Source organism: Microcaecilia unicolor, unplaced genomic scaffold (genome assembly GCF_901765095.1).
Source record: "Microcaecilia unicolor unplaced genomic scaffold, aMicUni1.1, whole genome shotgun sequence".
NCBI lineage: Eukaryota > Metazoa > Chordata > Amphibia > Gymnophiona > Siphonopidae > Microcaecilia > Microcaecilia unicolor.
The window spans coordinates 55,761-68,432 of record NW_021963595.1 but is presented as its reverse complement, the minus strand read 5'-3'; the positions used below and the strand labels follow the sequence as shown (position 1 = coordinate 68,432).

Here is a 12,672-nt window from a genome sequence, read left to right as displayed (position 1 = left end):
TTTATGAGGAGAAAACTTAAGTTGAATATAAGCGGGTGGCGTTACATTCAAGTGTACAGTAACCCCCCACCACCACCATCCCCAACGATGCACATTTCTTCCTCCACACACCCCCAACCAAAGGAGGAAGGAGCTGCATGTTAAAGCTGGTAACCACCGGGTGGAAGGGGGGGGCAGGGAAAGAACAATGCCGGTAACAGTGGGGAGACTCTAATATAAACAGAGATCCCCATTTTTGTGCCTTTTTTTTGTGCCCAAAAATCCCAATATATACTGTACATTGATTTACTTCATTGTCACTCTGGCCTTGTTATTAAGGAATTGCACCTTTCGAACTGCCTTCTTTTCTCATCTCTCCTGAAAACAGCACCTAACATGCAGACACACACAAGCATGTAGATGTCCCCTCTCCCCAACACACACACACACACACTTACATGCAAAGGAGTTGGAAAGAACATGCTTGCCCAACTTGTATGTTTTTGTGTCCTGCCGTAAGTTTAAAATTTGCTTTGTCTACCTGTATATTTGTCCTAGGTATCCTTTAAAGTAAATGTTTTAGAGATATATCTCTGGGTACTGTTTTTGTATTCCCTTTATCCTTTTGTTTTTTTTCTTTTCCTGTGAATTTTAGTTTAAATGGATGTTTTTTTATTTATTTATTTATTTTTTTTCATGAGCAAATGTTTTTGTTTTTATAAGTATGTTTTACAGAGTTTCTCTGTCTCTGGTTTAGATGGCCTACCATGTTTTTTTGCCCCTAATGCAGCCATCTATGGCCAACAAATGTTGGGCAGTGAAACTGTTAAAAGTTTGTACTGGACTTGTGTGAATTGTACCACTGCTTAATTTTGAAATAAAGGCATTTTAATTCTTATCCAGTTTTGTGGTTATCTGCTGCTCTTTTTATAGGTCATATTGGCATTTGTAGGTGGTCTTTCTCTTGATTTCTGGGGATGTAGCCTGTGTCATGCTGTGTTTGTAATGTTTAGAAGACCTCCGGCAAGATGGCCGAAGTTGTGAAGATTACAGATGCATGAAGTGGAAACAGATGTGGTGTCGAACACAAGCGGCTCTGCGAGAGTGAAGCTAGTGAGTACGAAATACAGGGCAGTGGCGTACTGTGCTATAATCATATGTGTGAGAGCTTAAAACCTGAGGCAGCTAAGAGTGGCTTGACCAAGGTGAAGAAATGTCAGTGGGGAAAACAGGATTTGAACCCAGCCCATTACTGTAACCACTGGGCTACTGCATCCCACCAGGGCCAGTGCTTGGGTGTCTGGCACCCTCCTGCAAACTATCAGTTGGCATCCCCCCCCACCCCCCCCCTCCGGGTCGAGCTTCTGCTTTCTCTCTTCTCCCCCTCCCCCCTTCTATCCTGCACCCTTTTTCCTTAGAAGGTAAAGAACAAAAGTTTATTTTTTTAATTTATTTGAAAGCTTCCCATATGTAGACATAAAATTGAATATCACTAAAACTGCTTAAAAAATGATTGTAGCTGGTGGAAACAGCACTAATAAAGGCTATATTTTGTGCTCCTTGTTCTACACTGTTCTATAATACAGTAATATATGGCCAAATTTCTGATGGGTTCATCTTAACTGTTGTTGTAATCTGCCTTGGGAAGCCTGGTGTTATAAAGATTGGAAGTAAAATTAACTCTTCTTTTACTGGGGCACATGGAATCACATCTTCATCTCATCTCTTTTGTACAATGGACTATTCTGTTTTGAGCATGTTTTAGGGATAAGTGGTTTTCATAAGTCAAAATAATAAAAAATATTTCCATTACGTTCTATCCCACTATTCCAGGACAAGTGGTAGTTATGTCCATCGACCAGCAGGTGGAGATAGAAAATCAGTTCCGCCCAGTTCCTCAGTATCTTCTATCTCCAGCAGGTAGATGGACATACTTCGTTTCTCTCTGTGTTCCAGTTGACTTCTCCTGGTCGGGTTGGTGACTGGTTCCCAGTTGAGTCACACCTGAGGAAATTTAGACATACCTGGTGGTGCTGGGTCCCTGTCTTGCTCCCGCCTGGAGGCTTTTCTTCCCTTTATTTTCCTCCTGAGCCTCTTGTGGCAGTGTCTGTGCAGCAACCAACAAAAAAAAAAAAAAAGGAGAGAAAGCCACATTTCTTCTGGCCGTATCAGAACGGCTCCAGTCTGGTGGTGTCGGTTCTGGCTGGGGAGGGTGAGGAGGTTGGAGAGTTCAAGGGGGTTGCACACCCTGTTTCAGGATCCAGGTGGTGAGTTGGGGATCTGTTAGCGGGCCGTGGTAACGGTCGCGCGGTTCCCGTGGCGCACCTTTTTTTCTATTAAACACTAGCGTCAAAAGTATAAATAAAAAATAAGAGGGAGCAAGTTAGTGGGCTTGCAGTGCACTCTTGTGAGTCGGGCCTCTGACCGAGTGTTTTTTGGCGCGGCGGCATGTCGGTCCTCGCTGAGGTGGTGAAGTGCTGCTCCTCCTGTGGGGTTAGATGCTCCTCCTTGAGCCGCTGCACGGTGTGCAGACCGGTGTCCCCGAGTGGAGGAGGAGATCCTGGTGGCATTTCTTTGGGGATAACGGGCCTGGATCAGCGCTCTGGGTCCCCAGGGGGATCTCTTGATGACTCCTGTCTGGCGAAGGTGAGAACTTCGGCCCTTTTGCCCTCCGCTGTCAGGGAACGTGCTCTGCCGGTGGCAGAGAAAGGGGCAGTCAAAGCAGGGGGCTTACCTGATCAGGGTATGCCTTTTCCCCTGAATTTGTCTTGTTAATGCAGCAGGCATTTTTATTGAAGCGGGGGGGGGGGGGGGGCGCTGCTTTGCCTACTCCGGGGGTCCCAGGGGGTGCGGAGTCAGACTCAGCCCCTCCTCCTCCCAAGAGACTTCGGCCTATCCTGTTGGACGACCCTTTGGAGGGTTGTTCACCCGTTTCTCCGGGGGCAGACGCGGAATCCGCTTCTTCGGGGGGCCCTTCGGTCCTGGAGTCTTTAGAGGAGGGGGAGCTCCCCTCAAGAGACGGGGATGACCATCGGGTGCTCTGTCTTTTTCAAAAAGATGAATTGGGTGCGTTGATTTCGGAGTCCTTATGGGCTCTCTCCATATCTGAACCTGGGGGAGGGTATTCTTCAGGTTCCCAGCAGTCTGGTCCCATGCGGGTGCTTAGGGGTCCCTCTAAGGCATTTCTGATGCATCCAGATATTCAGGATTTAATCTCTGGAGAGTGGAATACCCCCGAGGTGGGTCTGCGAGTGGGGAGAGCCATGGCCCGTCTCTACCCTTTGGTTCCTGAGGAAAGGGAGAAAGAAGTTGGGCTTTTCTAAGGTGGATTCTTTGGTGACAGCGGTCACCAAGAAGACGACCTTGCCTGTGGAAGGTGGGGTGGCCTTAAAGGACCTTCAGGAGGCGTATGTGTTAGGCGGTGAGAGTCTGCTAGGTACGGATGGGGAGAGGGATCTTGGGGTGATAGTATCTGAGGATCTGAAGGCGATGAAACAGTGTGACAAGGCGGTGGCCGTAGCTAGAACTGGGTGTGCACTGAGAACTGGATTGAGTACCACTTCTCTGTAGTTTACCTAGCTCACGTAAGAACATAACATAAGAGTAGCCATACTGGGTTAGACCAATGGTCCATCTAGCTCAGTATCCTGTTTTCAAACAGTGGCCAAGCCAGGTCACAAATACCTGGCAGAAACCCAATTAGAAGCAACATTCCATACTACTAATCCTGGGGCAAGCAGTTGCTTCCTCATGTCTCTCAATAGCAAACTATGGACTTTTCCTCCAGGAACTTATCCAAACCTTTTTAAAACCCAGATGCACTAACTGCTGTTACCACATCCTCCGGCAAAGAGTGCCAGAGCTTAACTATTTGTTGATTGAAAAAATATTTCTTCCTATTTGTTTTAAAAGTATTTCCGTGTAACTTCCTTGAGTGTACCCTAGTCTTTGTACTTTTGGAACGAGTAAAACATCAGTTTACTTCTACTCATTTTACTTTAACTTGCCCAACTGTCAACGTCCCAACCGCTGATTTCTCCTAAATTATCTAGTGCAACAGAATTACAAAGATGTCAAGGGTGGCCAATCCCAAAGCTGGAGATTCTCCATCGCTATGCTGGAGATTGAAGGCCAATGAGTGAGGGTTTTTCTCAAGGGCCCCAGCCATGTGTAAAACCAGTTCTGGCAGATGTACATTCCAAAAATTAACATATTCTAATCAATAAATAGAAAATAGCATTCCTTTTTCTATCTTTGGTCATTGTTGGTCCCAGTTTCTGATTTTTGCTTTCCTCTATCTTGTCTTGCCAAGGTCCCTTAGTCCATTTGGCATTTCTTCTGTGTACCTATCTGCCCTGTCCAGCATCTCCCCTTCCCCTATCCTCCTTCTACGCTGAGCATCTTTCTCTGTGTCCTTATTCTTGCCTATCCAGGAACCTTCCTTCCCATGTCCACACCCTACCTTTTGGATCAGCATCTCTCCATCGCTCTTCCTTTCTGTTCCCTTCCTTCAGTACAAGGTTTCCAAGCACAATTCTAAGAAAGCAAGAAATCTTGCTATATTACTACTGTCCATTTTCCTACTCCCAAACAAAAACACCACAAAAAATATTACCTATTTCCTACTTTCTTGAGTGCGCATATGTTGTTTTGAGTACCCTTTAGTGGAGAGCTGCTTGTATAACCAATGTGTTATTCTTTATTCACTGCATCTGTTCTAGCCTCTCACCCAGTTCCTTCTCTCTTTGGCAGCTCAACATTTGCTCCTGGGTCTTGCTTGTGTCATGTCTCTTTCCACCCCGAGCCACTGCTACTGCTGTTACTACTTCACTGCAGCTCTTCCTGGATCCTGCTGCCACTTCACTTTACAGCCCAGGTTGCTGCTCCCACTTCTTGGTGGTGGATATTGTGGTTTAAATACTGGGTCAGCCAGGTGCCTGGGATTTTTCCATCCCTGACCCCTTTCAAATTATAAATTATGCTACTGAAAACAGATTATAACGTACTGTTATAAAGCTCATGCTTAATGAGTAGGAATATTTAAAAGTATTGGACAAAAAAGTGGAGAAACTTTAGAAATATGAGCAACAGGTTATGAGGACGAGAGGTAGTATTTTGAAAAACTGGCATCTTTATAGAATACTGAACTGGCTGTATTGTTCATAGGAGCAGATAAAGGAGTTTGAACAGAACCAGGCTCTTCAAAAAACAGACCGGAGACATCCAATATTTGAACATAGTAACATAGTAAATGACGACAGATAAAGACCTGTACAGTCTGCCCAACAAGATAAACTCATTTACATGGTATATGATACTTTAAATGTATACCCGAGTTTGATTTGTCCTTGCCTTTCTCAGGGCACAGACCGTAGAAGTCTACCCAGCACTGTTCTTGTACTAAGTTCTGAAGCGAACGTCGAAGCCCCTTAAAATTTACACTCCAGCCAATCCCTATCTATTCAGTCACGATCAGGTCATAGACCGTAGAAGTCTGCCTAGCTCCCATTTTGTTTCCCTATTACCAGCGTTGCCACCCAATCTCCGCTAAGATTATGCGGAACCATTCCTTCTAAACAGGATTCCTTTGTGTTTATCCCACACACGTTTGAATTCCATTACCGTTTTCATCTCCACCAAAGTACACTTTATTAAAAGAAGAGTCAACAAGGTACCCTGTTTCAGCACTGGGAGTGCCTTTGTCAGGAGTCTGGATACTTTGTCTTGAAAAATTAATGGACAGAGCATACAGGATAGAATCTCTTGTTTTTTTCACAGCGAACTAGCAGCACACAGCAGCCATATCTTCTATAATACAACAAAGGTCTTTCTCAAAACCAGTACGTTACTTACAAGAGATTCTAGCCTGTAAGCTTTGTCCATTAACTTTTCAAGACAAAGTATCTAAACTCCTTTTAATAAAGTGTACTTCAAATATTGGCCGTCTACGTTCTGTTTTCTGAAGAGCCTGGTTCTGTTCCCACTCCTTTATCTGCTCCTGGGATTATCGTGGGACACCGTCGTTCTTTTCCACCTTGGTGTATTGTTCATAGTTCAGAATTGGGTAGCTGGAAACCACAATAATTCTTCCTCCTAGCCAGCACACAGTACAACCTTGTGCAAGTTGCATTAACTTCTTTGCTTATGGTTACAGACTCTTTGGTTTAGGGACATTGTAAACCTGTACTTTTTCTGATGCTGTGCCTTGGTCCTCCAAATATATCAAACAGCATTGTACTATTGCAGTCCATTTTCCTAGATTATGCACAGCTCCCTCCTTTGAGTACGAGTCCTGTGCCCTTACTGTTCAGTTTTCTGCTTTCTGTGCAGGGCCACACAGACATTCTGGTGGGAATCAAAGCTGAGATGGGCACACCGAAATTGGAAAGACCACATGAAGGCTGCGTGGAGTTCTTTGTAGACTGGTTAGTATAGTGACAGAAGAAAATGAGTTGAAAACCGCACGCTTGTGTGACACAATGACACGTTCCCTTCCATTCATGCATGTCTACATGGGGGACCTGATGAGAAAAGTTAGTAAAGTGTTTCTTAATAAGATGGTAGAGGCCGGATGGATGGGAAGGGGTTTTATAGGGTGTGTGTGGCGATTGCTGGTATGTGAGAGGTGATATGGCATGGTGTGTATATTTGTGTCTGTGTGCAGAGTACAGTTGTGTATCAATGGAGATCTCTTGGGAGTTGTGTGTGTCAGACTGTGTATGTTTTTTGTGACCGTAGGTGTACAGGTTTGCTCTCCTGTGCACTCAGTTTATCAACATCCCTAGCTCCTTTTGCTCCCCTCCCCTTGTTAACTTGTTCTGCCACCGTGTTGGCTCCTTTCCTCTTCTGCCTGCAGAGTTTGGATTCCTGTCAGCAGGCTGCACACTTAGCCCTTGCGCCTCTTCTTCTGTAACAGTGTGTCTTTCTACACCCAGCCAGACCATTAAAGTCCTCAATGAGTATCTCCATGGTAAAATACCATTAACAAAAGAAATCCAAAAGATCAGATACATACAAACAAACCTTAAGAGTAGTAACTGCCTTTTGGATCTTCCTCCAGAGGAGCTCTGCTAAACTTATTACTACATGTGTTTCAGAAAATAGGTGAAAGCCAGTAATGTTTGATGCAACAAAATAACAACCTAACAACCCTCTTTCCCTTCCTGGCATTACCTGAATGCTTAAGTTACGCTGCTAAAATTGGGGGGGGGGGGGTCATTGTTTAGTCAGGTTGAGACCTTTCATTGTCTGCGTGTGCAAGTCAGAATTTTTGTTGTACTACTACACCTCCTTATGCATATTTCTAAATTTCAGCCCTGGGAGCTGCCTGGTGCAGTTTATTTTATTAATACTTGCTATAGTGCCTTAGCCAACGAGCAGTTCAAAGTGGTGTACAATACTCATAAAACAATAGTCAAAGTAAAGAAAGGAACTACAATGGTCAATAGGGAAAGAACAAGAGAAACCTCGCACACCTGACAACATTAATTGATATTACAACAACAGAAGGGAGGGAAGAGAGAAAAGGAAGTAACAAGAGGAAGAGGGCTACTTCAAACTGAGGGGCAAAAATATCCATAAATCCAGGACTGGTCTAAAAGAACTAGTGAACTTGGCAGCTCTGAACCCTTTGGAATATTATCACGCCTAGTGTTTAGGTTGTTGTAAGTATGTGAATGTTCATTCCATTTATTTATTTTATATATACCATGTCTTCAGAAATGTTATAGAACAGTTTGCAATAAATTAAAAAATGACAAAGGTAGAGCAGTATTCATTAACCCCAAACAACCCCATAACTTGAATTGAATAAAAGCATTATTAACAAACACAAAAAATGTGCACATACGGCCATATTAATGCCTCCCTTCACCTCCTCTTAAGCTTTGCCTTAACACTATTTACGAAATTTTAAGATATCGGGCAACTCCTTAAGGAATTTATTCCATAAAACCAAATCCACATGTGAAAAAGCATGTCTCTATGTATTGCTTAATATTACATTCCCTGGCGATTGCAACATGTTCTTTTCGATGGCTGTGGGGGCCCTAACCCGCTTATACTATTGAATAGAAACTATTAAGGCTCCAAAGACCAATCCATGAAGACTTTTAAAAACCAACACACAAATTTTAGAATCTGGTTTCTGCTCCATAGGCAACCAGTGAAGGTCTCGCAACACAAGAATAATATATTCTCATAAATGTATACCCTAGCAGCCATATTTTGAATTGATTGCAGTTTATTCAATTGATACTTCCATATCATCAAGCTGATCAATCCATAGACTGGTGGGTTGTGTCCATCTACCAGCAGGTGGAGATAGAGAGCAAACTTTTGCCTCCCTATATGTGGTCATGTGCTGCCGGAAGCTCCTCAGTATGTTCTCTATCTCAGCAGGTGGTGGTCACACACAGCAGCAGCTCTGGCTAGGCCTCCAAGCCTAATCCTTAGGTTTTGTTGAGGCCTGGGGTTGAGGGCTCTTTTGAGCAAGTGCAAACCTGGTGGTGCCAGGTCCCTCCTTTTCTCCCCCCTCCCGCTGGCTCCGTTTAATAAAAAAAAAAAAATTTTAAACGTCTTTAAAGGCGTTTAATTCGACGTTTCTTTAAACGTTCATTGCAGCTACTCACTGGGACACCAGTTCGTTGCAGCTCGGAGCGGCAAGCAGGTAATTTTACCTTTTTATAGCGGGCAGGGGGTTCCCCGATTCTTCTCCTCGTGGCATCTGGCGTCGGAGGGCGAGGGCGCAAAGGGTCGCTCCCCGGATCGCTGGAGCGCTTCTAGAGGGGATGCGGGGGTTTTACAACCTGATTCGCCCTTGATGGGTGACAGTTTAGTGACCGATGAATGTCCCGGTCGTTCCTCCGGCGTGGCGGTTTTTTCCCGCCATAAACGCCCATCCCCCGCTCCTCGCCTCCGCCATCTTGGCCGGCCACGCGGCTCGGACGGCTTCTTCGTGGGCCGCCCTTGAGGTTGGAGACATTAATGCCATGAACGCCCTTAATTTGGGCGACGGCACAAGCGGCTAAAGTTAAGCGCCGTTCTTCCCGCGCGGGCTCCTTCGCGGAGTTTCGCGCCGGACGCCATTTTGGATGCGCAGCATGTCTCTCCCCCGCTATTGCGAGCGCCGGTTGAGAGTGCGTCTAGGGCTGTTGCCCAGGCTGCGGAAGTGCACAGTCTGGGGGGTTTCTCCCCCGAGTTTGTTTTGCTGCTGCATCAGGCTTTCCTCATGCAAAACGCTGCCCCTGCTCCCTCTTCTGATAAAGAGGTTGAGGTTCCCAGAGGTAAACGCCCTCGGGTTGATTTCCAGGCCTTGGAGGACTTTGTCTCCTCCGATGTAGATGAGGGCAGCGTGTCTGAGGTCTCCCAACGGTCCTTTGCGGATTCCTTGGAGGAGATAGATCCCCGCTCGGATGGAGCGGATGACCCCTCTGCAGCGCGGCTTTTTAGCCCAGAGGATTTGCCCAACCTGTTTTTACAGGCCATGGACACTTTGAAGATTTCCTCTCCGGAGGACGTCTCTCCCTCAGCCCCTGTTGGCTCTGCCATTATGCTGGGGACGAAGCGCCCGCCTAGATCCTTCCACGTGCATGATGCCATGCACACCTTAATTGCGGCTCAATGGGATGTCCCGGAAACGAGCCTTAAAGTGGCTAGGGCTATGTCCCGCCTCTATCCTTTGGCTGTGAGTGAACGTGAGGCCTATCTGTGGCCTACCGTGGATTCTTTAATCACTGCGGTGACTAAGAAAACGGCGTTGCCGGTGGAAGGTGGCACGGCCCTAAAGGACGCCCAAGACAGAAGATTGGAGGCGGCCTTAAGGTCGTCCTTTGAGGCAGCTGCTTTAAGTTTGCAGGCCTCAGTTTGCGGCTCCTATGTGGCCAGGGCGTGCCTGACTATGGTGCAGCGGGCTTCCCCCTCGGATCTTTCCTTGAGGGCTGATTGGCCGGCCCTGGAATCGGGCTTAGCCTATTTGGCAGACTTGCTGTATGATGTCTTGAGAGCCTCAGCTAAAGGCATGGCTCAGACAGTCTCTGCGCGGCGGTGGCTTTGGCTGAAACATTGGTCTGCTGACCACGCCTCTAAATCCCGCCTGGCTAGGTTGCCTTTTAAAGGCAAGCTGCTCTTTGGGGTCGAGCTGGACAAAATCGTGACCGATCTCGGCACGTCTAAGGGCAAGAAATTACCAGAGGTCAGGGCTCGGGCTAGTACTCGTCCCGGTACCTCCAGAGGACGGTGGCTGGAAGCCCGTCGGTACCGCCCGGGCAAGTCGGGTTCCTCTGCCCCCTCTTCCTTCAAGAGGATTTTCTCCCCCAAGCAGTATTCCTTTCGCAGAGACCGCCGTCCCGGAGGTGCTCCCTCCGGTCCTCCCCCAGGGTCTCGTACCCAATGACGGGGCCTTGGTCCACGCCCCAGTGCAGATTGGAGGACGGCTGTCCTCGTTTCTGGGCGAGTGGACCACTATAACTTCAGACGCGTGGGTGCTGGAAGTCATCAGAGACGGCTACAAGCTAGAGTTCTGCCAACCCTTAAGAGACGGGTTTGTACTCTCTCCCTGCAAGTCTCCGGTCAAGCTGTGGCAGTGCAGCAGACCTTGGACAACCTGATCCGCCTGGGTGCGGTCGTTCCGGTGCCAAAAAATCAGATTGGCAAGGGACGTTACTCCATTTACTTTGTGGTTCCAAAGAAAGGAGGTTCTGTCCGGCCTATCCTCGACCTCAAAGGGGTCAATCGGGCCTGGAAAGTGAGGCACTTTCGCATGGAGACTCTCCGCTCTGTTATAGCGGCAGTGAAGGCAGGAGAGTTCTTGGCTTCCTTGGACATCAAGGAAGCGTACCTGCATATTCCCATCTGGCCTCCTCTCCAACGCTTTCTGCGTTTTACAGTCCTGAGACGACACTTCCAGTTCAGAGCCCTCCCTTTCGGGTTGGCTACTGCTCCGCGGACCTTTTCCAAAGTAATGGGGGTCATAGCGGCCTTCCTGCTAAAGGAAGGAGTACAAGTCCATCCTTATCTGGACGACTGGTTGATCCGAGCCCCCTCTTATGCAGAGTGCGGCAAAGCTATGGACCGGGTAGTTGCTCTTGTGAGCTCCCTGGGATGGATCATCAACTGGAAGAAGAGCCAACTGCGCCCAACTCAGTCCCTGGAGTATCTGGGAGTTCGATTCGACACCCAAGTGGGCAGAGTGTTCCTGCCAGACAATCGGATTGTCAAGCTTCAGGCTCAGGTGGACTAGTTCCTAGTAGCCTCTCCTATTCGGGCTTGGGACTACGTGCAGCTGTTGGGCTCTATGACGGCCACGATGGAAGTAGTGCCCTGGGCCAGGGCTCATATGAGACCACTACAGCTATCTCTGCTGCTGCGCTGGACTCCGATGTCGGAGGATTATGCTGTGCGCCTTCCCGTGGACCCAGCAGTGCGCAAGGCGCTGAGCTGGTGGACGCAGACAGACAAGTTGTCTGCAGGATTGCCTCTGGTGACCCCGGAGTGGATTGTCGTCACGACAGACGCCTCTTTGATGGGCTGGGGAGCCCACTGCTTGGGAAGGACAGCGCAGGGGCTCTAGTCTCCTGCAGAGGCAAGTGGTCTATCAACCTCCTGGAACTCAGAGCCATTCGGTTGGTGTTATTGGAGTTCATCCCGGTACTGGTGTTGTAGCCTGTACGGGTCCTGTCGGACAATGCCACGGCTGTGGCCTATATCAACCGCCAGGGAGGTACCAAGAGCGCCCCTCTAGCCAAGGAGGCTATGAGTCTTTGCCAGTGGGCGGAAGCGAACCTGGAGCAGCTTTCAGCGGCCCACATTGCCGGAGTCATGAATGTCAAGGCGGACTTTCTCAGTCGCCATACCTTGGAGCCCGGAGAGTGGCAACTATCTGCTCAGGCGTTCTTGGACATCACGAAGCGCTGGGGCCAGCCGAGCCTAGATCTGATGGCGTCATCGGCCAATTGCCAAGTGCCGCGCTTTTTTCAGCAGAGGACGGGACCCTCGATCCCTGGGAGTAGATGCTCTTCTCCAACAGTGGCCGACACAAGAGCTCCTCTATGTGTTCCCGCCCTGGCCCATGTTGGGCAGGGTGCTAGACCGGGTGGCAAAGCATCCCGGCAGGGTAATCCTGGTGGGTCCGGATTGGCCCAGACGTCCCTGGTATGCGGACTTGATCAGGCTCTCAGTCGACGATCCTCTGCGGCTGTCAGTGGAGCAGGGCCGGTTACATCAGGGTCCCGTGGTGATGGAGGATCCCTCTCCCTTTGGTCTTACGGCCTGGCTATTGAGCGGCAGCGTCTGAGGAAGAAGGGCTTCTCAGACAAGGTCATCGCCACTATGCTGTGAGCGAGGAAACGCTCTACTTCTACTGCTTACGCCAGGGTTTGGCGTATCTTTGCAGCATGGTGTGAAGCAGGCTCACTTTCTCCCTTCACTGCTCCAATTTCTTCAGTGTTGGCGTTCCTGCAAGAAGGTCTGGAGAAAGGCCTGTCGCTCAGTTCCCTTAAAGTCCAGGTAGCGGCTCTGGCTTGCTTCAGGGGCCGCCTGAAGGGTGCTTCCCTGGCTTCGCAGCCAGATGTGGTGCGCTTTCTCAAGGGAGTTAATCACCTGCGCCCTCCTCTGCACTCAGTGGTGCCTGCGTGGAATCTCAACCTGGTGCTAAGAGCATTGCAGAAGCCGCCTTTTGAACCCTTGTCGAGGGCA

The 12,672-nt window shown here is 48.3% G+C and overlaps 1 protein-coding gene across 1 annotated transcript in view; it reads left to right on the top strand.

The window, feature by feature from the left end:
* Window positions 1-992: 992 nt before the first annotated feature.
* Window positions 993-12,672, top strand: part of LOC115459491 (exosome complex exonuclease RRP42-like) — a gene marked incomplete at its 5' end in the record, with an annotated part of 36,799 nt that continues 25,119 nt past the window's right edge. The window contains 3 exon segments of the mRNA XM_030189294.1: window positions 993-1,034; window positions 1,037-1,092; window positions 6,310-6,404. Coding sequence (XP_030045154.1) covers window positions 993-1,034; window positions 1,037-1,092; window positions 6,310-6,404 — 193 coding nt within the window.